General features: G+C 40.6%; 3 protein-coding genes across 9 annotated transcripts in view; all 3 read right to left on the reverse strand.

Moving 5' to 3' along the window:
* LOC121609906 (protein MTSS 1-like) overlaps positions 1–12,041 on the reverse strand; it is a 50,187-nt gene extending 38,146 nt beyond the window's left edge. For 6 of the 7 annotated variants that reach the window (XM_041941676.1, XM_041941673.1, XM_041941672.1 and 3 more), the window contains exons 1-3: positions 11,557–12,041; positions 9,500–9,561; positions 4,107–4,180 (exon numbers count right to left, since the gene is read on the reverse strand). In XM_041941676.1, the coding sequence (XP_041797610.1) occupies positions 4,107–4,180; positions 9,500–9,561; positions 11,557–11,628 (208 nt within the window). In that variant the 5' untranslated portion in view covers positions 11,629–12,041. The remainder of the gene's footprint in view (positions 1–4,106; positions 4,181–9,499; positions 9,562–11,556) is intronic. The other variant, XM_041941674.1, reaches the window with a different exon arrangement.
* Positions 12,042–15,174: 3,133 nt separating this feature from the next.
* Positions 15,175–21,856, reverse strand: mal2 (mal, T cell differentiation protein 2). Its single transcript, XM_041943325.1, has 4 exons — positions 21,613–21,856; positions 20,381–20,551; positions 17,438–17,638; positions 15,175–16,548 (listed from the first exon to the last, which is right to left on the reverse strand). Exons 1-4 carry the CDS (start codon positions 21,727–21,729, stop codon positions 16,477–16,479), a joined length of 561 nt encoding a protein of 186 aa, XP_041799259.1. The 5' UTR covers positions 21,730–21,856; the 3' UTR covers positions 15,175–16,476.
* Positions 21,857–23,445: 1,589 nt separating this feature from the next.
* Positions 23,446–26,454, reverse strand: LOC121610526 (CD209 antigen-like protein D). Its single transcript, XM_041942686.1, has 4 exons — positions 26,211–26,454; positions 26,049–26,117; positions 25,602–25,820; positions 23,446–24,229 (listed from the first exon to the last, which is right to left on the reverse strand). The coding sequence occupies exons 1-4, from the start codon at positions 26,314–26,316 to the stop codon at positions 23,853–23,855; spliced, it is 771 nt and encodes a 256-aa protein (XP_041798620.1). The 5' UTR covers positions 26,317–26,454; the 3' UTR covers positions 23,446–23,852.
* Between the last annotated feature and the right edge of the window lie 530 nt (positions 26,455–26,984).

Consider the following 26,984-nt stretch of genomic DNA (forward strand, 5'->3'; position numbering starts at 1 on the left):
AACGAAAAGTCAGTTTCATTTGCAGAAAACTGAATATTCATGAAAATGTATGGAAAAACATTCTGTGGCAACATATAAAGATAAAAACTGCAGAGATAGCTAAAAGGCAGCTGGAAAATAAGTAAAACAGGGAGCAATAGGGAGATGCCAAAGCATACTTCAATGTACTTGATGAGACTGAGATAACAAAGCAAAGTGAGCCCATTGTGCATAGAGAGAGTCTAAATCTGAACAGAACCCAACCAAGCACAGCGAAACAGGTGGTTTCGGCTAATCCTCTGTCTGTGTGTGTGGCTGTGAATGTACATGTCTTTGAATGAATACATTTGAATGCAATGAGGTATGTGAGCATCTACAGCATGTGGCTATGAGTGTGTAGCTTTCTGTTCATCTGCAGTTGCGTGTTACAGTACACACTGTACTTATTTATATGTATGTGTTTGTTCTACCAAAACAAGCAGATCCAATCTTTTCTGTGTCTGTGTCCACTGTAAGCTCCAATAGCCTCTGAATAATAGAGCTCAACAGAGGGAAAGAAAGGCTTTGTCTGGAGACTTAAGTAGGTCTTTCTTTCTTTTATTCAACCTTTCTCCACTTGACATTCCACTTATTTTATTTCACTCAACTGTAAAATAGTAAGTTGGACTTTACCTTTACTATTCTTGCCATGTCTCATGTTTCCTATTGTGAGTTTTTTTTTTTTTTTGGTAATATGCATTCATTTCTGCATCTTAATCCTCACCCCCCCCCCCCTTCTCTAATTGGATGTCTTCAACCTGCTCCACGTAATGCAAAAACACATTCAGCATCCCAAGTTTGCAGTGTTTTTCTCCTCTGTTCATCATTATAAATACATCTGGTTCTGTTTAAATAAATCACTTAAACAAATGCAGAAACATAAACAGCATGCAACAGCTGATAATTATTAGAACCTACAGTCTTTCACTGGAACATTTTCAAAACTCAGTCGAAGGTTTTTAACTACACCACAGTGATTAGCTCATGCAATGAACATTTACTGATGTTTCCACTAGAAGACTGTTTCACAACTCCAGCATGTTTTGCATGAAACAACTATAGCTATACTGCTGACACAGGTTTCTCACCAAAAATCAATATTTAAATCAATCCATTAATACTAAGAGTAATGTTTGGTTCATGGTCTATCACACAAGAGACATAGTGAAAGGAGAGAATGCCCACAGATTATGGCGGTTTGTACAAATATGCCATAATCTGTGGGCGTTGCCATGGTGTTTCCTATTCCTTTTAGTGTCTCTAATAGCCTGAACTTAATGAAATCATCAAGGTATTTTGGAAAGGGGCTTGAATCCACCTTTCACATAATAATCCTATGACAACAATGTAACAACTACAATTGTGAGGTAAACAGAGAGTTTTTGGAACCAGAAAGGAAAATAACATTCGTTAGACTTTTGTTCTTGAACAAAAGCCTAAAGATTCTCATACTGTAAAAGAGCTCTTTGATACATGTTTCACTGACAGTGTGAATTACAAATGGGGGGGGGGAAAAGGCATAGTCCTGTTTTCTGCAGGTATCCAGGACCAGAAATGTGTTGAAGGACTGGAGTGAAAACATCTTCTTTACTGTCAACCTGTATAAAGACAGGTGTGTCAAATCCATTGCTTGTTTTGAGGTCACACGTGTCATAATTGTAAAATAATGTCCAGTCAGTCATTGATCATGGCCCGGTTTTATCTATACTGCAACCTAAGTGAACTGAAAATGGACTGGGTCTTAAATGGGAGCCTAAAATGTTTAGTGTGCACACTTCACATCGAAATATTTTAACACAGATACACACAAAATTTGCCACGGTCCACTGTTCAACATTTACCACACCTAATTTCTGTTTTTTTTAAATCTTCTGATCATGCTACTTCAGTGATAACACTGATTAAAGGGTCCCAGAGCAACTTTCATCTAAACACCTAGAACCATAACTGCTGTCATATATCAAAAGTCTGTCTACCTTTCAACCCTTGAATTTTTATGAGCTACCATCACTGCCAATATCTGCAAGGCTATATAACAGTACAACCATTTTGAAAGGCGGCCGAAAGCCTTGATCTCCTGTTTAAGAGACTTAACGACCTTCAATTTGTGTTTGCGCCTTCTGTTTGTTATTATTATTATTATTAATATTATTATTATTGCTGTTGTTATCATAAGAAGACAAAGAAAAGGAAAAAGAGAACATTAACATTTGTCTGCCTCTATTTTGTGGTGGTAGGAAACAGAGGGGCAGTTTCCTTTTTTACATTAGCCCCTTGTGCATGCACACACACACACACGCACACGCACGCACGCACGCACGCACGCGCACACACACGCGCACACACACACAGTGGGGTCTTTAGAAAACATACTTGCTTTGTAGGTGAACAATACAGTAAGCTGATCTTCACAGAGTAGAAAGACGACTTCCCCGAGGCACTTCTTAAGGCCCATTACATGTACATGACAACTGGTTTACAGTAGATCCCAAAAGAGCAGTTTGGTTTGGTGACAAATGAGTCCGTGAGTCAGAAAATTATACTCGAGAGATCAAATTTTTAACAAGATTTTTTCTTTCCCAAACAGATATTATGGGCTGTTGAAGGGGTTGACCAAAAAATACATCCTTGTGCCTCTGAGCTTCCAGGAACCATGGCAAACCACAAAAACCATACTGCCAGTATCTTTAAAATGAGTTAACTTTAGAGGTAATGAGAAAAACTTTCGGACTCTCAGACTTGCTTTACATTTCCATTAAAACAGCCAAAATTGGTATTTTATCCACATATTTTAGCTACTACAAAGACTAGATCAAGATGAAGGGTGTTATGAGCACTAAACTGGTTTTAAAATAAGATTAAGATTTAAAGATAAAGAATGACACAGGAAAGAAAATAAAGATATACAGTATACATTGAAAGCTACTAACTACGTATATTATGTTATCAAAGCATTAATGAGCCTCTGCAAAGTTTAATAAGCAAAATGAGATGGCTACCGGCATAAGTGGTGAAAAAATACATGGTGCCCTTACAGTTTGTCTCACCAATCTCAGGTACAGTGTTTAGTACAAACCTTTTAAGGAACGTGCACTTACAACTGCATCCTTAATGGAAAATAAGGTAATCCTGGTAATCACGACTCATTTTAATACCCTGGTGTGATTATCCTGTGGATGAGTTATCTACCTGTGATACAGATAGCAGCGTCTCAGGCAATGGTGCATTGCAACTCATTATCCATGCTTGCTTCCATGCTGAAGAGCATGCTGAAGCGTACAGTGACGCCTGAGCAGCAAAGCACAAAATGATCAGGGTGTTATGCGATACTGCTCACCTCAGACACAAAATGTAGAAAGAAAGGAGAGAGAAAATGATGAAAGAGTAGATGAAAAATGACGCAATGCTCTTCAGCTGACTTAATGCAACTCCTTCATGGAAAACATTTACACTGTGCGACAGAGAAAGCGGGAGAGAGACAGAAGGAGAGTATGATGACTTCCTGTGCTCTCCCACCTCTCTCTCTACATCCATTCCCCCCTCTTTCATTCTCTCTGCAGTGAGTGAGGTGATGAATGTGTGTGTCTGTCTCAGTTCCTATTAATAGTGTAGAGCAGGGCTGGAGGTGTCAAAGCTAAGGAGGGATGAGATCTCTCACTCTCTCTCTTTCCCTCTCATACACATGCAGAGTTGAAGCTCTACCAGAGAGTCCAGATGTAGCGGAGGTGGAGTATACGTAGGGGAGGGGGTCGGGAAGCAGGGGGAAAGGGGGTTAGAGGTCGAAGACAAAGCCAGCAGCAGAGCTTCAAACAGCATACTGACGGATTTACTACCTATATGATAAAGCAAACAACCTACAGAACCTCTCAGCACAGTGGGGTGAAAGACTGGACTTGAACAGTAGGGCTACACAGACAGACACACATACTATTCAACAGTTCACTGTTTTAACCCTGTCAGCACTGTGCTACAGGTCTCCAACAATACTGAAAAAGATAACAGATTCCTTCAAGAGACGAGGAATAGGTTTGCTGTGGCGGACAACCGTTCATACACTCAAGCCTCTAAATCTGTGTGCATATTCCTACCTCGTGAGTTGGTAGCCAGATCGGCCACTTTCTGAAAGGCATCCAGGAAAGCAGCCACAGCAACTACTGTCGCCCTAGGTGAAAAAAGGAAGACAGGAGTTTAGTAAAAGACATAATGATAGAAGATGCAGTACCTCAAATCATTCAAAGGATACACACACACAGGTGGCAGATGAATTGCAGCAATGATATACAAGTGCTGACAGGCAAAGACATAAACTGATCAGATAAGGAAAAAAGCACCAGATCTTCTTTTGTTATGACAGGCAGAGCAAAAAAAAAAAAAAAATCTTTGCACGTGTATGCACGTATGTGTATCCACATGTGCTATGTTTTAGATTATGAAGCTTTCCTCAATCCTGATAACATGAAAATCAAAGTATGCATAATGGTGTCTGTATGTAAGTTAAAACTTGAGCGTGCCCTGCTGTGTGAGGAATGTCTATGTGATTACTTAGAGACCGCTGGAATCTGTCCAGCTCAGCAGAGCAGCTCTTGAGCTGAGTTTGCCACACTTATAGGTCAAAGAAAGGATCGGTGTGGGATCTACCCTGTTCAGCTCTAAAATTGGGCTTGTAGCAAGATCACAACTCATACCTGCTTCTCTGCCATCTTATACAGTTTACCAAGTATTTATAAATTGCAGTATACAATACTGCTAATTCATGACATACTGAAGAAAGGGCAAAATCCAATCTGTCCTAAAAAAAAAAAAGGTAGCAGAAGCTTGGCATAAGACTACTCTCTGCTATACTCATTACAGACACCACCTTGCTGGTATCCTGATTTTTTGCCTGCTCAGATGCCTGACTGACCAGGTACTTTGCTAGCTGGCAGCAGGCTTCCTCATTGGCAGTCTAGCTGACTGGTTAACTGACAAATACTGACTCACTTACTTTAGACACAACAGACCTCTTATGATTAAGATCACCGGTCTGGAGATGAAAGACTCTCGGTGCATGGGCATATATGTGATATCTGATCTCCTCAGCAGAGACAAAACTATCTGTCGGTCATGCATGCTAAAAACACAGTAACACAATTGTCTAGAAATTTTCCAAGGCATGTTCAAACACAAAAGCACATTTGCAAGAACACTGAGTACCTTAATTTGTAAACAGTTGTTATTGTCCACTGGCAAACAGAGAACCATTACAACCTGGGAATTTCCATAAACAGTTGAAACAGGTAGCTTCCGCAACTGGACCAAACAATAGTTGAATACAGGTTGGTGGTGACTGACAGGGGGTTTTACTTGCAGATGGAACAAAAGTGTTTTTAATCATGCATTTTCCAACATAATCATTCAACATCTATTTTTTTTACTCTGTGTGTCCAAAGATAATGTAAGGCAATGTCAGGAGTAGTCAGTGGAGTAGTCTTTTAATGCATATCGTATTAGGTGGGAGAAAAGCAACCTGGGGTTCCAGCCCAGGACCAGTGCTAACCACAGAGCCACTGTGTTGTGTGCTCTGAAATTGACTTATGTAAGGAAAAGATCTGATTTACTGTGCTTAGAGTACGCACAGTATCTAGACACAGCTACATAGTACCTCAACTGTCTCCAGACTTAAAGTTGTTCGTTGTATAGTCAAGTTTCACTTGACTAAACAACTAACAACCCAGGAAGACCTCCTATAAGCTTGACAGAAACAGTAAACAGAACACAAATGATCAACTGATAAACAACCCTGATTCTAGTTTTTTTAATGGCCCTAAATATTGTGCTACATACAAGTGACAGCCAAGTCCTAGCATTGAGTCAATGATAGAACAGTCATCTCCTTTATCACTCAAAAACTTCATGGAATATCGGCTAATAAGTGCTGTGTTGTTGCAGGGCCGACCAGAAGATCCAAGGGTGTGTCCTGCAAATGGAAAAAGAAACATACGCACACGCACACAGAGATTCCTTTCTATTTAAAGTCCTGTGCGGGCACCAGAGCAACCTCCAGCTGATATCTGTCTCCACTAATTCATACCATGTACATATTGGTCTACGGATCATATTTTACATGTAATTGCAGCAAAGTCTTGTTCAGTCAAGTTTAACTTGTTAATACAAAACAGGTTTGTGTGGGAAGTGGTTTTAACTGAAGCCTGTTTCAGTTCACTTAAATACAAAGTGAAGCAATTCACAATTACAAGCCAAGATCATGTGCTGTCATCTGTTCCACGCTTTGACATGAGAAATGTCAAACTACTTAACTGGTTTATCCATTCGCTAGACTTTAAACTCGTGTCAGTACAACCTTGAAAAGAACATCTTAAACAGTCGGCGATAGAGGGAGAAATCATATTTTCACCTTCCACCGAGAATCGTCAAACAGGCAACATTGGAAAAATTAAACATTTGAAATCTTTTAAATATTTTCTGGCTCAATTACAGTGAAATTAGGTAAAAAAAAACAAACAAACAAAAAAAACCATTGTTGCTACAAGCCTTCAGCTCTGCACTCCAACAATGCCCCGAATACTACCACTGGCCTTAAAATCTGCAACCGCCCCTGTCTTGGAGTCAAGATAAACGACTTTAACATATCTATTCTGCAAGGCCTTGGCCAAGCCAATCTAAACTCCCTGTAGACGCTGGCATAGTACTGCAGAGTGCTCCTTCTGACAATGACACATTCAGGACTGCTGTCCCCTTCTATTCTTAGTTCAACAGAAACTGGAACCTGACCGTAGTAAACCTGAATCACTGAGATGCGATTGCTATAGATAATTGTGTTTACCTTTACTTGTTTCAGACACAGCATACCAAGAATTGAGACAGAGATAATGCTTTAGTGTGCTTTAAGCAATTTTTTTAATACCTGTATGTATGTGTGTACTGTATGTACCTGTCTGCTGATCTAGCCATCCATCTATCAACTTAAGGGCCCTGACTGCTTTTTTGAATTGTTGAAATTTTATTCGTTCACCACATGGTTAGACACTTGCTGATGACATCTGCTTAAATCATAAAACATAAAATTCCAAAGAATTAAAATGAAAAACACAGAATTTGGGAAGAATAAGGTGGAATTTGGAAAAAATGAAAACGGATTTCATAGGACCCAAATCAATCTATTAGTCCATTGACGGTCTAAATATTTGAGTGGTCCTTCTTGAACCAAAATTAGTTTTATAACCACGCGATTCATAGGCTAAATTTGAAGCTTTGAGGAGGTCTGTGTCTTCAAAAAATGAACTACACCAGTTGGAGGGAGGACTGTGTGAACCTAGCTCTAACACAGCTGCAACAACCATGACCCACCGAACAGACCAAACACTGACAAGTTAAAAGAGGACTGTGATTAGAAATCAGCTAGCCTATATTCCACCCTGCCCTCTTTCTTCAAAGCTCTGTTCTATGCGCGTGTGTGTGTATGTGTGTATGTGTGTGTGTGTAAATGTGAGTGTGAGTGTGACGGCTGCTTAAAACCAGAATGGGCAGGGAAAAAAAACACCATATTTGGACCAAAAAAATGACAGAACAGCCCAAACACTGTAATTGGTTGATTTCCTAGTTGCTTTGTGAGAGGGGAGCAGAGGGTCTAAATTACAGAGTAGTCTACTTTAGGACGTCATTATACACACAGACATATGCTGCTACCACTGCTGGCTAGTCACTTATCCAGGCCAAGGAGGGAAGGTGGGTGTGTTTGTGTTTTACTGTGTGTATGTGTGTGTGTGTGTGTGTGTGTCCTTCTATGTAGCCCAGTCCCCAAACAGATTAGAGAGGTCCTTGGTAGGGGGTTATGCTGTAGTCAAAAGGGTTAGTTTGGCCAAATTTGTAGTGGCTGGGGCCAGGCTTTAAAGCAGACAGAAAAAGCCTTATTTGTAGGTCACCATGAGCAAACTGATAGCACACTCTTATTAGCGCTCCAGCAACAAGGGCATCGTTACAGCCAGCCATATGCCACAACCACTGCAGCCTGAAGCAGGGCGTAGGCTGAGTGTAATCGGGCAAAAGCTAGTCTAAAACACTGAAACATGGTCGAGGGTCTATGAAAAACACTCAACTCAAGCCATAAAGGAGGAATTGATATTTTCTGGGAGCATCAATTGACTAATCCTGATAGAATGGGGAAGTAATGTAGGAAATGGTGTGAAACTAATAGGTCAAAGTATGGGTCAATGACTATACATCTTAACCTAGTATTAATATATTCAGCAGAGGGAAAACTTTTCAAAAGCATCTTCATCATCAAGCTGCCACTAACCTCCTATGACTGGATAGAAAGATCTCACTGACTTATTGTAACTTCAACTCACCTTTTCACCAGTACAAAACCTGGTGGATTTGTTCTTTTAACATTGTCCACACACAGACATCCTTCTGCCAAACAACCAGTCATTAGCAACAACTCCACAAATACTCCCCTGAGTGTTAGCATGGCAGGGTCACATATTTAACCCCTGAATGATGGAGACACTTGAATAACATATCACCATTAATCAGCCTTAATACTGAGGAAATGGAAGAATGGGACACCGAGTGGCCCCCAGCAAGTATTGTTAAGTCCTTGAGCCTTTATACAACTGTCAGTATTAGTCTGTCTCGGGACACGTGGACACTTAAATGGCAAGAGAACTGCCATGCATTGTTAATCAAAGAATAATTTAGACCACAGGACATCCATATTTACAGTATTTGCTGGACAATGAGCTTTTATTTCAGCTGTCATATGCAGTTTGTCTCCTGACACGTGGCCACTTAAAACCAACTAGGAGAGGTGGCTGGGATTGGCATCCATTGTTAGCAGAAGACTTGGAATAATTTTGGCAGGAGGTGGGTAAACACAGCGTAGAAACACAAATTAAACAGGCTTAAAGAAGACTAAAAGGGGGAGAAGGACACATAAAGACCCCTGGATAGTATTGTGCAAAGATTAGGCTTTTATATAAACTGTCATTACTTGTTAGTCTAAGGACACGTGGCGACTTAAAACTTCTTCAGAAAGGAATTGACACTGACATCTAATGTAAAAGCCCAGATAAAGTGCAAAATTAGTTGATGGAAAGAGACTTTTTGGTATATGGGGGGGGGCAACATGGGATATTGGAGGTGTGATACAACAATTTGCAGTTTGCAAAACCTTCTTTTTTGTATCTGTGTATCTATAGCCAAGATTTCCAGACAACCGTCAAAACCGAATCCAAACTAACAGGCATTTCTATCCACTACTGTTATGCAAACAGTTGCATGCATCAAGATGGTACCACTAAACCACCAGATAAAGAAAGACATTTAAGTAATGTATGTCATGATTTATTCGCTAAGCTTGTTTCCAAACTAAGTGAAAATAATTTTAGTTTTATCTATTGTAATTGGTTTTGTTTCCTTTATCAATAAGATGCACAGAGACATACAAATGCATTGTATGTGCACACAGAAACCTTCTCACCTGAGCTGCGACTGCAGTTTGCCGGCCTTGGTGATGAAGTCCTCCCAAATAGGGTAGCTGCTCTGTGGGGAAAAAAGAGAAACAGATATAAATGACACAATCATCAGAGCAGATTTCACTATTCCCACTGTTACATAACAGTTCAACCAACATGAGGCCACACGGATGCCTCACCTCACCTGCAGGGCTAAACAGAACAAACCAAGGCTTGGGCTTTCCCATAAATCAGTTATGTCACCCCAAAAAAGATATTTTTCCATCTTGATGCCAGTTGGCAGGTTCCTGGGGGAATTAGGAAATTTGAGCTACAGGACGAACATTAGTTTAGCAGTGTTTTATGTGTTTAAAAAAGCATAAAGTTTGGTCTGAACACAGAATAAATTGTAAGAACAAATTACTTCCAAATTTGCAAACAGCTCTATTTCATTTTGCTGCTCTTTGTCTTACATTTTCTTTTATTCTATGTTATCTGTTAATGATAGAATATACTGATTGTCATGTCCTGCATTAGTTGGGTTGCAAAATGGGTCACAGGCCTCTTTTGGAAAGATCCCCACACAACAAGAGCACTAATACTATGGTATAATGAGCCTGGTTCCCGATGGGATTCTAAATTTACCTAATTCAGGTCCTGGGCTGAAAATAGTTGAAGAGGCTTTTATCGAAACTATCACAGCTAGAACAAGGGGCTTAATGCATTGAACAGAGGAGACGGACATGGTAGTAAGACAGCACAGGATAGAGGGATGAACACAGCATGAGCACATGTTTGTCACTGATGTGCTACTACTGCTCGTAGCCTGAGGAATGTCATGTTATGCTGTTGAACATAACACCAAACAACCAACTCAACTCTCTCAGCCAACGCTGCTTCGTTCTTCCGCTCTCCCAATCTCCCTTACATCACTTTTGTCCCTTTCGATCTCTGCCCTCTCTTTGCACGTCGTCCCTGTCTCTGCTCACTCAGTCCACCTTCTCTGGGGAGGTCACCGCCATCAGCCCTGTTGGCCTCAGTGCAGACATCACACACTTTGTATTTGCCCCATCATTTCTTAGTCCTCTTGTTGACAGCTTAGGCTAGAAATCAAAGTGAGCTGTCACTTTATTGTTTGAGTACACATCCCCACCTGTAGCTATAACAGAAAAGGCACATGAATGTCTTATTTGAATACAAATATACTAAGCATTTGCATACTCTCACCAGCGTTGTTTGGTAGCATAGCTCCCTGACAGTTAGCTAAAAGACAGGGGAGCCATGAACTGCCAGAGTTAGTCAAGTGGGATATGAGACGCTCAGTGCTGAATGTCTGGGCAGTATTCATAACAAACTTTCTGACTCCAGATGACCCAGCGGCTGGCCATCTGACCTACACATTTCAAAGCCATCAGAGCCTGCGGACAGTTTTCTACCCTGACAGCTACATTCCCGGCATTCCTTCAGGCAACTACAACAGCTGGGAAATCTGCTAATTGTCTCATCGCCTAAGCTGTAAAAACACATCATCCAAATAAGATGCCCCACTTTTGAGACCGATGACTGCCCCATTTAGTCTTCATCCAATGCTGGCTGCTGCTCCACTTCAAATCGGGACATTTGAACATAAAAAAAAAAACGCATAATTGTTTTCCAATTTTATAGAATGGAAAAAACGCAGCAAAGTGCACTCGCGTGGAATAATATAAATTCAGTAACCTAACCTAACGTAGGTTAATGTATAGAGACCAGAAAAACCTTACAAGCTGTCATAAACAGATAGAAATAGTGACTAACGTTTAATAAATGTAATAAACTCTACTCCGTTTTGTTTACCGACCTCTAAATAAATATGAAGAAGTTCAGAAATCTAAGGCTAAGTAAGCTAACATTAAATTAACGTGAACCTAACGTTGCCGTTGGTTAACCTGACGTAAATTCTTTATCTGATTCAGGAAAGCCAAATTTTCAAGTAGCTCCTGGCGGATGCTTGGAAACTTATCTGACCGATAAAGTAAGCTTTGGGCCTCGCTTAACGGCTCTCGGATAAAATAATTTGCGTTGCAAAGGTCATTTGGCTTACTTTCATGTCTCCGATAACAGTTTGGAAGAGTCCTCCAAGCGCGCTGCATTCCTTCTCGATAACAGCCTCCATTTTCAGGACCAACTCCAGTGGTCAGTCCCGACTCGGCGAGTCGCTTTCAGTTCGCCACTTCTGCTCTCCAGGAAAACCGAAAACTCCAAAAAATGTGAACAAAAAACGAACAAACCCGAATATCTGAATTCAACCTGTTCTGAAATCGACGAACAGCAACTTTTATCTCACCAAACGTGTAAAGGAGCACAGCTGGTTTGTGCTCCGCTGCACCGCTTACTTCAAATCAAAAGAAGCTGTTAGGCGAAAGGGAAATTTAAATCCCCCTCTCCCCTCCACGCCGCCCCGCTCATACCCATGGCTGGACCGTGAAGATAATCTTTTGCAGTTTTCTAGTCGAAGCTAGAAATAATCCACGTTATTCGGCCGGTTAGGTTATTCCGTATATTGACAGGTAAATACCGACACTTACGGGCGCCCTCACGGCTTTCTCAACACTGACTGAGTGAAAAAACAAGACGAGAAACAAGCGACAAGCCCGCCTGAATAATGAAAAAACGCATTTCCGGTTGACTATTTGCCACCAAAATAAAATATAAATTATACGATTAATTAAAGTTTTGAAGTCGTCCTGGAGAGACCGCTCTCTCGAACGGCAATTACGCATTTGTGCTTGGATTTGGCTGAAATTAGTAACACATGCGTTATCATAGCAAAATACTTTGAAGGGGGTATTCCTATATTCAAACAAAACATTACAGTGATTTGACAATATACAAATAACAGTGTGTAAGTCAGTTCAACACCACATAAATCAAACATGAAGGAGAAGTTCCGCTCATTGTTCAAGCTTAAGCCTTATTTTTGGCACAGAACGTGTTATTTTTATTATGAAGGGAGACCCGCTACACTTCCGTTATTATGCAGTTTTGCTTGACTCCAGTGATGGCAGATGCGAGGGTAGGATGATCACTGGATCGCAAGGGAGGCAAAGAGCGTCCTTGAATTGCTTGATATTTCTCATTTGCAGCATATTACTGTACAAAAAACTGCTGAATAAATAGATTAGTCTAAATATACAAAAATGCGTATTGTAAGTCTAGGTCAATTTACTTTCTTCCTCTTGAGTTTTTTCTAACTTCGCGAGTGTTGAGGGTGCATGATACAAGCATAATATTACCAAGCGCCACCACAACCTTTTTTTGTTGTTGCTGCCAACGGTTTGCTGTTTATGTACAAACACTGGCAAAAGGTGGAAAAGTTAAACAATTGTAGATAACGGGCGACATCTAGTGTCAGAAATACAAATGACAACATAATATCAACTGTTCCTATAAAAAAGATACCTGTAGGGCATAAGGGTATTTATATATAATAATGTTTAACTGCTACTACTATGACCTGTTCGTCAAATAGCCATCAGCCTTGCAGAGCTTTCAACAATAAATTTTATTTTGCTCTAAAACGTTTTTTCAATACTCAATGAAATATTAAGTTCTGATCATTCGTGTTAAGTCAAATTGAATATATTCACAGCACAACCAGAAAAATATAGTGTGCACCCTTTTCCATTTGTATGTGTTGCTATATAAACAGTCAATAGATACAGGTAATAGACAACGACAATGTTAATAGTCAAGTCTGTCAAAAATTGTTTTGTGGTATTGTATTTATCATATTTAATGGAATACTCCTCAGCTTTCTCAAAACAGTATATAAACATTGTGTCAGTGTCACTGAATTGATTTGATACACAAGCAGTGAACATTTCCTGTATTGAAGTGCAAGTTGGAAACAGTTGAAATACACCAAAAGCTCTGCTATGGAAGCGAGTGCAAGAAGTTAGAATGTGTTCAGTACCTGTCAGAGGGAATCATATTAGAAAATCATTTGGATATAAAGGAGCAATGCAGAACAGGTGCACTGAAATCATCCTGGCTGGGGATATTGTCTGCGAAGCTAAGAGAGCAAGAGGCAGGGATTTTAGGAGTCAGAGCCAATCTCAGGAGTAACCGTGAAGTTTCAGCAAAAAAGACACAAAGGGTTGACAGAGCAGACAATCAAAGGGACATTGTTCACCTGGTCAAGGCTATGAATTGTGCAACAATAGGATTTTTGTTGGATGTGGCACTGCCTCGGGCACTGCTGTAAGCCAGTATACCCCTGCACCCTTCCTGCGCTTGCTCCCAGAAAGATTGTAGGACGTGATGTTTTCTGACTTTGGCGGCTCTTAGTGGTAGCATCAAAAAAGACACTGTGACAAACAATGCTCCCTGTAATGACGCAAAAACAAGAGCTTATTTTGTTTAAAACCTTTATTTCTGTTGTTCTGAGATGTATTTGAAATGTCAAAATTTCTTCATTGAAAAAAAAAAACATTTATACAACTTTACTAGCCTAAAGAAAAAGTACTAAATAGAACTAATAAAGCATGTAACAAATAATAATTAATAATTTGGGCAATTTTGCAATGCATCAACACCATTACACCAAGGGTCAAACACTTAAGACATACTGCTACTTCTATGATCTATGAGTAGATAAAATGTGCTACAGGAATAAATTTGACTCGACTTGATAAAGATCACTTTAAACTATAGTAGCTGACAAAAGCATTTTTATTGATCATTAAATGAGTAGTTTGTGGTAGAATTCAGCATATTCATATCATTATATGACAAATGTTGACCGACAGTGGACAACAGCTACAGTACTGTTAAGAACAGTCATGGTGGATACACAGAGAACATCTGACAAAAAGCGCTCGCAACAAGGAATGAAAACTTTCATTCAAATGATAAATCAAAACTCACATTTTAAACAGTCGTGTCAAATCTAGTTACTGCTCCTCAGCACCAAGGTAACAAATGAAAATGATCACGTTGCCTTTTACAGCCTTTCAAACAAATTGCTCCATCACAATAATGTTGTGTTATGTAATACTTATTACCAGCATACAGAAGCATGCACTCGCAGTATGGAAAATGGGAAATATGCCCTTCAATGAGGATGTGAAAACTGTACAAAACTGTAACTGTCACGAACTGACATGTGCTAACTGCAACTAGCTTCGTCCATTATTTAATTGTAAATAATTGTAATTGTAATTATGAATCTATAAGTGTTTTTTTTAAATCAACTTGGCAAAACTATTGACAAAAATGTCTATTTCAAGTTACAGCCAGCTTATATCAACACGTCTTTCTTATTCTCATCAGCAGCTAAAAAAATAACACATGAAATAACGAAAAGCAAGCTAAATCAAACATTTCTATCACTCTAACTAGCAAATATTTGGTAATTTTCAGATTAAAATCATTATAAATTTATAAATAAAGTCAGATCTTGTGTAAAACTGTTTCAAAATGACCTTTTCTTTAACATAGAATTTATAGAGAATACTGAAAACCCATCAACGAAAATCTTCCTGCCTGGTGCGCTTCTGCCAGTATACCCCTGCACACTTTCTGTGCTTGCGCCCATAAAGACCCTGATTGTGGGACGTGTCATTTTCTGACTTTGGCGACTCTTAGTGGTAGCATGAAAAAGGACTCTGACACAATGCACCCTGCAACGACACAAAGACAAGAGCTTCTTTTTTTCTTCAAAACCTTTATTTCTGCAGTTCTAAAATGCATTTAAAATGTCAAACAGCAGGTGTCAAGAACAAATATTCTTCATTTGGAAACATGAAATTAATAGCATTTAGTAGCCTAATGCCAACAAAAGTGTACAGTAAATACAACCAATCAATCATGTAGCAAGTAAGATAGTTATTGATTCGGGCAATTTTATGATGCATCAACTCTGTTAATATTAGGGGTCAAACACTACAAACATACGTACTTAAACGATCCATCAGAACATAAAGATCAGTCTAAAATCTAGTAGCTGACAAAAGCATTTATTGATGGTTAGATTAAATGACTAGTTTTTACTAGAACTCACCAGATGACAGATTTATTTAGCCCCTTTGGTCAAATGATATTCATCATTGAAGTCATTGGAGTTAGTCACATAGGACAGCAGACGTTTTAACAGTTAAATATTATTATGAGAATGTACAGTAACTACAATGTTGTGAAAAACAGTTACACCAGATACACCGAGAACAATTAACCAAAAGTGCTCACGACAAGAAATCAAAAACTTTAATTCAAATATCAGATCCAAACTCACGTTTTAAATAGTGGCCCACATGGAAATGTAATAACAGTCGTGTTAAATCTAGAGTAAGTTACTGCTCCTTAGCACCAAGGTAACTGGAGGACAGTGGAGCCTTTCAAACAAATTGCTCCATCACATTAATGTTGTGTTATGTAATACTTATTACCAACATAGAGGCATGCTTTTGCAGTATGGGAAATGGGAAATATGCCCTTCAATGAGGATGTGACTCAGGAAATGGGGTAATATTTGTATGATTAACAAAACCCAAAACAAAACCGTAACTGTCACAAACTTCACTGGCATCTTGCAAAATGACCCTGCACAGCCTCAAAGCATTCAAATCATCATGTGCAAGGTCCCCCTCAACTTTCCCTTACTTCCCACAGAGTTTTTGCTGGAGAGCTTCAGGAAAGCTGCAAGACAGTGAAATCATTGGTGAGCAGCAAAGGACTCAGATTCAAATGGCGCTGACTGGACAACAATTTAAACTGCTATTCTTTAACCCTGTCCTCAAAACACTCCAGTCGCCCAGTAGCACAGCCCAGACCACGCCGACCTGAAACCAGACCTTTAAATACCTCAGAGGAAGAATTCATGCGGGGATACCTTCAGTTTTCACCGAACTCAGCTCAACAGCAGTGCTCTCTATGGACGTCTGGATGGTGTGGCTGATTTTTTTTTAAATACACGCTTAAGTTACGAAGCAGTTATAAAACTAGTTTGTGCTGGTTTTCCTGCTTACATCCTCCACCTCTTGAAGCCCATCACCATACTGCAGCCGTAGCATAGTGTCACCACGAATGCAAATATCTGGAACAAAAAGGCAAAAATTCATCAGAAAAACCTTCACAGCCGAATCTAGTCACATGTGCTAACTGTAGCTAACTTGATTCATCGGCTATTTTAATTGTCAAGTTTTTTCCAATCAATTACTCATTGAGCCTAAAACACATATTTCTTATTCTAATCCGCAGCTAAAAAAACAACACTTCTGAAACAAAGAACAGCAAGCTGAGTCGAGCATTTTTATAACTCTAACTAGCAAATGTCTGGTGTTTTGCATGATAATTGGCTAAAATAATTAAAAGTACAAGCTTTTGATGATGTTTCAAAATGACCTATAACACTAAAACCCAGTACAGCTAATTTGATTATACGTTTCAGGTCAGCACAGGGGTTTGTATACATTTTGTCAACATAAAATTAGACCTAACCTCGCGCAACCCAACATGACCTGCTACCTTTCTGTCAAGACGATAGCTGGCACTTGTGTACATTGCTGTTTTATGGCCTGATAGTTCCAGCTAATGGCAGGAAGCCCAGGCATACAAAATGTTGGTTTTGTTTAGGGCAGCATGGACACTCTTTTTACATAAGGGCTCATGCAAAACTTTAAACTGAAACAAAACAAAAACACAACGGTCACGTTGTACATGCAAAAGTGTCAGCTGAGGTGTTTCTCTGACAGATCTTATTATCGAGAGCCTGAAAGAGTATCAGGCCTCAGGTCAGATATGGTTTTGATATTTGATCGATTAATCTGCAACTCCTCGACTTCAGCAAATGTCAGCAGTCTACCATTGGACTGTATTCCTTCAGATAGCACTGTGAGTGCATCATGATAATATGAATTAAAACTCTGCATGCACTGTACACACTGTTACAGTCTTCATTTGAAGCCTAACTCTATAGCACTCACCGTGGCTGCCACATTAATACTGTATTGCCTGTCGGTCAGGACCGTGAATATATTGCCCTGAGGGTAGGTTATACACATGACCGTGTCAGTGCTGTTAGAGAGCGGCTTGATGTAGGCTCCTCCATTAGCTGCTGTAGTCGCTGCCTCCAACACGAAGGCAGCGAAGTAGAAAAGCAAAGCCATGAAATGGTAAAACACATCCTGAGGAAAAGAGGAGAGAACGCATTAGAAATAAATACAAGAAAGGTCAAATGTTTCAGGTTTGGAGTGTAAACAACCACAGATATGATATGAAAAGATATGATATGAAATTTTTTGTCCCACTGGGTGATTATCAGACAATAGCTGCACCGCTCAGTGCAGCCACCTGTACTTTGGCATAAAAAAACCAGGCTGTCTGTTTAAGGACCAACATTTTATGCTAACTCTAAAACATAACATGGTGCATACAGCAAAACATGGCAAATAAAAAAACGAGAGGGATTAAAGATACAGAGAGAGACAGACAGAGAGAGAGGGCGTGTCAGAGAGTGAGGAAGGTTAACGAGAGTCTGTGTTGGCGGCGCTGCGAGGCTGGCGGGACTACAGGCAGCCCTTTGTGGTGTTTCGGTGTGAGCTCATCATCCATGTCACTCATTGTTCGGCGGAAAACAAACGAGCCCACACCCCTGGCTACTCCTGGGAGCGGGGCCTGGAGCCGGAGGCGAGGCTGGCCCTGTCTGAGAGACCAGACTCAACACCATGACAGTGACACAACACAAGAACACGGCACAGGTTCTTCCTCTTTTTCTTATATTGTGGATGCAGTAGGTTTGTCATTGTTATTGCACAAATAGAAAATCCTCTCCAACGCTAAGAGACGGTCTAGTTATAGAGTAATAGAGATCATTATATCAGATTTGTAGACAAGGAAACCAGCCTGTGCTGCACTAATAAGTAGCATCTTCAGCCCTAACTCCTTTACAGCTAAGCTACATACAGCACAGTTGTTCCAACAAGAGCTATTTCCCATTAGCGCTGGCACTAATAATCACTTTTATTATCGACTGAGCTGAAGAGTATTTGCTCAATCAGTCGATTAACTGGTTGGCCTCTGAAGCACCAGAGAACGGTGAAAACAAGCCCCCAAACCCAAAGCCAATCAATTTTCTGCAATGTAAGACCAAGGCAAAGCAGCTAACTCCACAAGTGACAAACCGGAATGTTTGACATTGTTCTTGAAAAATTACTTAAACTATTTATCAATTACAAAGACGGTTGCTGATTAACTTTCTGTTGACTGGGTAATCAATTAATTGATTCCTCCCTGCAGCTCTATTTCACTTGGTGCTGTTTTATGTTCGTCTCTGATGTAAATAGCTTGTGCCTGTCTAAATTACACACCTGCAGAGCTGTTACTGTAGCTTGACAGTCTTTCAGGCTACCAATGATTTGTCTGCCATAGTACCAGCATCGTGGTCCACACTGGCACTTCATCGGACACAACATGGTAAGAGGAGTATTTGAGGTTGTCTTACATGGTGAAATGTGGAGACTATGGGCTTGTCTGTCAGATTTTGTGTCTTTTTCAGTGACATAACATGCTGTTTAAGTTAATATGCACTACTACCTAGCTGCTTGTTAGCATAAATATTAGTTGCATACTGGCTATTTAACGATGATGACACGTAAATGAATGCCTCCTTCCACATTTTTGCAACTATCAGGCCTAATTACTGTTTATAATAAGTAAGTAACTAAGCTGTGTACATGAATTACGATCTTAACAACATAACCCCCTAATCCACAGGAAAAGGCATTCTTGATTACTTTATAATGACTATTAAAGAGTCAATATGCCACTAATATGCAAGCTAATAAGCAGTTAGTTAATGGTGAACATGACTTTTGATGTTAAGCTCAAAAAGACGTATTTCTTACAGCATTGCCCAGACACACAAACACACACTGTTCTGATGCGTGTTGCAAACTTGCATCTTTTTGACTCGGCCTGTGCATCCACACTTGGATAAAGTTTTTTGCTCCTTTATGCTCCTCATACGGGATCTGACCTCTAACTCTCATAGCAGTCGTTGTTCACACAAGCAGACCTGAAACACTGCCCCCCCTGCCTTTACAGTGGCTTGCAGCCACTGAACCAGATCTCTGACTTTCACGCACCAAACAGCAGCTGCTGCTATGACAACATTATCAAACACCCACAGCCGTCTTAAAGGCTCCTTGCGGAGTTTTAGACCAGTGGCTGTGCTATCGAGCTGGTTTCCTGTGAGTGGGTCCCCATTCTACTCGACTCATGCATGCGTGTGACGCAATACACAGCCCTGCCGGTGGAGTCACATGATTCCACTGGTATGCAGCAATACGCAAGCAAAGGCAAGAAAACTGCAAGCTAGTAAACATGGATGGAAACAACACTGGATTAAAAATACATAAAAAATCAGCAATGCAAATGTTTTATGTTTGTTTACAAGAAAACTCCACAGGGCCCCTTTCAATTTCTGTGTGATGTAGTTTTAAATCAATGTCACATTCCTGCTTTTTATTAGTCTTCAGTTTTTTCAAAATAAACTTTCTGAAAAACAAAATGCTGTCTGAATATTAAACATTTTCCCCCTAAAAAACTTAATTTTCCAAGTAAAGGAGGGAGCTTGAAATGGAACGGCACATCACAAATATATTTGATTCACAGTTTATTCATGGCAGATATCAATAAATCTGACATACACCATCATTAAAAATCTTAATATGTCTAATAGAAATCCTTAAAATTCTGGTTATGATGGATGTCATGTCCACTCTAGACAGACAGCTATGCATATTTAGTTAGCTAGATAGACAGACAGACAGATAGATAGACAGACAGATAGATGAAAGGATGAATGAATGGATGGAAAGACAGACAGATGACCAGAAAAGTCACAGACTCATTCATCTGTAGCTTACCAAGAAATTCCAGTCAGTGTTGATGCGGTCAGCCAGGCCAGTGATGAAGAGTGTGAGGTAGGCGGAGGAGAGGAAGAAGGCCGTGACGGAGACAAACATCACCCAACCCTGCAGCAGAGGCACGGGCACACTGGAGGAGGCCACCAGGATCCATACTAGACCGCCAAATAACTGGGGATACGAACAAACGCTCATTCTTATTATATATGCTGGAATTCAGCTCAAACTCTTTTACCCACAGGCAGTTTATGACACACTAGGAATATGTGAGGTATAAAAATCCTACACAGTACACTGCTATTGTTGTACATCTCTATTGCTACTTTTCTGAGATCTCCTGATCCCACAATGAAAAAATCACAGTGGATCAGACACATTTGCATCATCCTAAGATGTTGATCATTACTGACTCAGCTTTTCATGTCAGTTTTGTCTCCAAACAGCCTGTTGCTGGAGTTCCCCTGTGTGGAGTGACTACAAACAGGCAAACAGGACATACATTTTGCTATTGCGAGGCCTTAAAGATGACAAATGTGGTGTTTGGTGACAGAATGCAGACTTCTGTTTGATATGGTTTGTTCTGGACAAAAGGGCAAATGAAGGTAACACAGGTGATTAAAAGACGAGAGGCGGTGGTAGTATGGAACTTGACTCCTTATAGGATCTCCTGTAGTTAGTGACAGGTGTAACTCGTTGCAGAAGGCTTGAACATTGGGAAGGACTACATGCTGAAAACAGCCACAACTCCACATTTAAATGACTGTTTCCATCTGAAGGCCTGGACACAGGCCGGTAGATAAGTAGTCAAATCATCAGAAGTTTAGAGGCAGCATTGAGCACTGAGAGAAAGTAAAAGCGACACAGTGAGATGCTCACAGCACAGTTGGTGTATACAGGCCTGCTGATCTTTCAGAAACTGGTGCCCAGTCTTGGCGACATGGCTTGAGGCGACGTTGCTCATGTTTTGGCTGTCAAACGTAAGCATTACACGTCGCCTGAGGCAATCACAGGGGTGTTAATCAGTGTGAAAGAACCAGTGTGATCGAGGCTGAGCAGTCAAAGTGGAAACCACCGTGTTGCAGCCTGCAGCTTCAAGTCAGAAAACAGGACATCAATTATTGATCGATAAATATGAAGTCCAGCTCCTGCAGAGTGTCTGTGCGACACCACAGGGGTCAGTGACACGGTGAAGAATAAACACACAGCTGAACATCAACGAAGGCGACACTTACTATTTCCAAACAGACGAGCGCTCCAGAGTAAGTCCGCAGCACCTCCAGTCCCAAAGGGAGAGAAATAGTTGGCGCAGGGAACGAGGTGGCGGCGGGATTAGTGGCTGGCTCCGACATCTCTACGTCTCCCTCTCTCTTCTCTCTGTCTCCCCCTCTCCTCTGGCTCTCACCCTCCGTCTCCCACTAAAAGAGGGGCAGTTCAACAAAGGACGGGAGCAGCGGGGGAAATTCCTCCGGAGTCATGTGTCCCCCCCACCACCTCCCAGAAACAGGTCGGACAGGTGCAGGGGCCACTCCCTGGAAACCTGTGCTGCATTCAAGGACCTCACGGAACCTCCCAAATCACAGTATCCAAGTTGTAAAGCTCACATGTCAGTATCAGAAATAATGACAGCTCGGTTGTTTTATTTTGAATGTAAGATGATGACTATAGATGCAGGACCTACTAATTTCTATACATATTTATTATAAATAAAGGGCATGCGTGTGAATTTCTGAACAACTGTAGAGATCAAGCTAATATGTGCAACACAAAGATGAAGGCAATAAAATGTGGATGAGTCATATAACTAAGCTTTTAATTTATTGAGTACAATGTAGAGGGAGGCCATAAAATCTACTACATATCACCCATAATGAATGACACTGTATTTTCTTCATGACAGACGAGACAACCTTTGTATTGATTAGTTTATTAATGGTTATCAGTGGTATAACATGCTAATAAATTTGGGTTTGGGCAAAATAAGTCTACAACCTGCATCAGATGTTGGTAAAATAAAATATCAAGTATGTCATAAAGGATTCAGGGTGTGTTTGTGATGATGAAACACCACAGACTGACCACTCCTTACTTAGTCAGCCACTTGTTTACATGGCTTTTATGACCTCCACACCCTAAATGGCCGTTGATATGTCTACAATCATTCACATTGTAAAGGTATGTGCTCATCTTGTAGTTGTGGTAATTCCAACACCAAGTGAATGCACCAATCTTACTCACACTTTGCCTTTTGAAACACTTGGCTCTGTGTGTGTGTGTGTTTGTGTGTGTGTGGGAACAGCCACCAGCAGACACCACAGCTCAGAAACATTAGCAAGGGGAATATCAGACAGGTGGAGTCATTACTACACCCCAACTGATTTCTTTTATACAGGTGGAGAAAGAAATGAGGGTTAAGAAACAATGGTGTGTGTGCTGGTTAACCCTCCCAGTGCAGGGGCAAAGGAGGTTGAAAAGTAAATATTAGTGTAAGAGTTGAAGTAACTGCTGAGGAGAGCGGAGAACTGATTTCCAAAGGGACTCAGCAACATTTATCGTGTTTGCACTGAAACACGAAACTGAAACAAGTGTCGGAGGGATCTTTTTTTTTTTTATGGAGCGCATGCATTTATTCTGAAATAGGTGAAGCAGAGCTGCTGTGCTGTTAGATCAGTTTGTAGGAGCCGCTTCTTGTGGTAAGCCAGTTAATGTTTAGCTAGGACTCAGTTTATGTGAACCAATGTTGACATGACCTCTTAAAGGGCACTGGGCATGGTTCAGTTCAGCGTGGATGGCAGTTCAAATCAGTACATCCTATCATGCAATATAAGATGGCTGCTTGTTAGACCAGCAACAATTGATCGGAAATCTTCTTCACGGTTGATTTTGTTTTTTTTCATGCTAGGAAATGAAATGTTTTGAGAGGCACAAACGCAACAGCAGGAAGCCAGAGATAAATCTTCTCTTGGACTAAAGTTTTTATGCTCATGTCAGATTCAATGCAGCAAACATCTGACTCTGCTGGATTTAAACAATGAAGTACACAATTAGTCACTCCACTATGCTTTAGCTCATGTTTTTAATTTTTATTTTAGAAACAGTGGGGGAAAAAAAATCAGAAGATATATATTACTGTGCTTTGTACATTTGGATTTAAACAAGTAATTATTGATAAAAGCAGGAACAAAATATTAAGATGCAGTGTTGTGAAGATTAAAGTTGTTTTTTAATGATGTATCATTTTGTACCTTAATTTTGGTGCTTTTTATTTCATAAAACAATTTAGAAAAATACACTCTGTAGTAACAGTCAATGTGCTTGTTATGGGCCTATAAAATGACAGAAAACAGCGAAAAGGAACAGACGTGTCAGACAGTCTATCATCTTATCTCATATCTTATATATCTTATATTTGCAGGAGGAGAGCCTGAATGACGTTAAGCTGAAAGACAAACTCATATTTCTTGCCCACAAGAGCTTATTCCTCACACACCCATGAAAATTGCCTACTGCAAGGCACATCATTCCACGCCGCGGCGCTACGCGAGACCTCCACGCAATCCTCATCTCCATCAACATTATTGGGCTCCCCATCTTGCCAGAATCCTGCACCCACCAGGTTAGTTCCATCCACCCACTTCCACGTGCCGTCTCCACTGCGAGACAGACCGATCCAGGTTACGCCGTAACTCCTCTTGACAAAATCCAGCTCGGCTTTTGTGGTTATGATCACCAGGTCCGCTCCTCTCTCTTGACAGTCTTTCCTGCTGTTCTGCCAGTTTTTAGTCACTCCATGAGCAGAGACGAAGTAGCACTTGTTGTTGAATTGTATCCATCCTTTACGGCAAGCTAGACCTGGAGGGAGCACGAGTGTGTTTCAGTTAGTGGGATCCTGAAACCATTGCTGAGATTTGGGGACCAGCACCTGTCTGCTGTAAACTCCCCAAATCAACATCAGATGAAAAAGAAATGGATCAGTAACTGAGGGAGCCCTCCTCCCTCAGTTACTGATGCCACACCTGTGAAGCACTTACATGCAGAGTTTAATGTTTGAAATTCCAAATCATTTTAGAAGCAATGGGTCCTTGACTGAACCGGGCTTCCTATTTCTAAAGCTGGTTTCACGAGCTGGTTTGAAACACAGCTGACTTTTTAATGTGGCCACCTGCGTCGTTTTGAAATGAGAATGCTGCTAAAGGTAGAAGCAAAAACTGAGACATGTCGACCAGTGGATCCTTGGAGAACACATGGAAATGAAGAACCAGCATTGTTCTTGTGTTGCAGCGTAGCGCTAGTTAGTACCGGTGCTATGATAAGGAACAATGGTGGTCTAACACAAACAGTACACATTGCGTTTTACACAACACTTGCAATGTTTGGTTGGACGAGGACTAATCAAATTTGTGGCGAACACAACGCTGTCTCAGGTAGCGAGTTTGGACAGTGTCAGCTTCATAGTAGCACCCAGGACCAAAGTGCTATCACAAACACTTGTACTGGGAACCTGTAACTCAACAAAGCGATGCAGTGAGAAATGTAAGTAATGTAAGTAACACTGGCCTAGGTTGGTACTGCATGTGGTATGTGAATCATTTGCGATTCATATCAGAGCACATAAACACACGAATCACACTTTTGCCCTTGTGCTTTTGGTTTAGGAGACATTTAAAAAAGACACCATCTTTCCAAATGTTAAATGCACAGTACTGCTTTCATCGTTTAGAGAACAGCTATTTTCAGTGTGTGGCTTTAAAATGTGAACTACCATAATATTCATTCCCAATGCGACAACACAAAGATCAAGCTTCAGTGTGCTGCACAGGCCCATAGCTCCACTCTCACACAGTGAGCCGAAACTTGGTTCAATCATTCCGACACTACTGTGCAGAATATTGTAGGTAGTTAGAATTTAACACTTCTACAGATTAAACTGTCACTTTTAGTGTGACGTTGAGCACAAGGGTCAGGATTATTTCGACCACTTGGATTCATCAATAACCAAGCCATGTACTTGCAGCAGAAAACTGAAAGGGTTGCCTGAAATGATGCTGTCATTAATAATCTTATAATCCTGACCCTTGTTTTTAATTAGATATACTGGCATGCATTTCATGATCCACCCAAGTCTCCTGGTGATTGATACTGTACGTTTATTTCTTGAGTGCAGCAGTGAATCCAAATCAAAGAAGATTCAAGTTTCATTTTCTTGCCGAAGCACATTTCTTACCCGTTCCGTTGACCTTTAACTTGTTCAGCTCCTCTTGTAGCTTGTCTCGACTTGCTACCACAGCGCTGTATTGGCTCTGCAGGATCTCCATCTCTTTTGTCAGGTTGCTGGACTGAATCATCAGTTGGTCTCGCTCATCTCTCAGATTGTCTCTGCCTTTAGTGAGCTCAGAAATCAGGTTTTCATACTTCGTGTCCCATTGGTTGATAGCACTGGTATCTGCAACAAGTTCATTCAGAATCAATAAAAGACAGTGAGAGTTAAACTGCATTTTTAGCGATTGTTACAATATTAATCCTGAGTGATTGTTCAAGTGTTTAGTGGGAGTTTTAGACCTGGCTCTGACTCCAGATTTTAGACTTTATAAGGATTTTTTCGCCCTTGAGGAGATGAGTACTGCACCTGGCTGTGGACTAATGATCAGTGTTGAGACAGAATTGCACTTACTGTTGGCCACCAAGATCACAGTCAGCAGAAGAAGCCCCAGACACACTACAGCAGCTCCGATCAAACACGCTGCAGCACAAATTATCACCATAAGCTGGGAAAACCACAAACAAGCAATACAGATATGACATTTTGCAAAATGGTTTAATTCGCAGTACTTACCTGAACGTTTAGATCTCCACCCATAGTCGTAACATTTGTCAGTAGCCATCAGATTCCAACCGTCTCCTTCAACTTCCCCTGATTTGCCACTAAATGCCACCGACATCTTAGATTTATGGCGTGTCTTTCAGCCTCCTGCTCGTCACTCTAGCACTCTTTACTCAGTTGCATTAAACAGCTTTTTTTTTAAGTCCAATGACTTGCTGACACTGCAGATAAAAACCAGTAGGAAGGATATGTTGCTTTGGGAAAGACAACCCCATGGGTTGGAACAGAAGTGCTCATAGTCGTAGTGGCTGTATAAAGCATTTAATTCCATGTTATATACCGTCTTTCTCCAAACATTTAACAGTATTTTGCTTGTCAGTGGTAAATGTGGAACATTCACCATTTCTCCTTTACGGCTGTGTGCTCGTAATTGAGCCGCAGTGTAAAGCAACAGAGTATTTCAACTTGAGATTTAGTTTCTGTCTTGCGTTGGTGCCTCAGGACTGCAGACTGAGCCTTTAAGGAAGGTGCAGTTACAGTCAGCAAAAATTCAATTTGACTTCCTGTGTAAAAATAACAGGATGTCAGCCAGTGTTTGTGTGCTGAAGCGTGAGAATGTGCTGCTGTACGGAGTGGATCTTTCCTAACTTTTATAAACAGGATGAAAAATCAGCACTTGAGTACAGCCCTGAAGTGATAATAAGTAGCCTTGATAGCTTGTTGTGTATCCTTGCTGTAATGGTTGCTGGTTCTGGCAGATATGAACCCAAAAGCATGAGGAGACAA

This window comes from Chelmon rostratus, chromosome 8, assembly GCF_017976325.1.
Source record: "Chelmon rostratus isolate fCheRos1 chromosome 8, fCheRos1.pri, whole genome shotgun sequence".
NCBI lineage: Eukaryota > Metazoa > Chordata > Actinopteri > Chaetodontiformes > Chaetodontidae > Chelmon > Chelmon rostratus.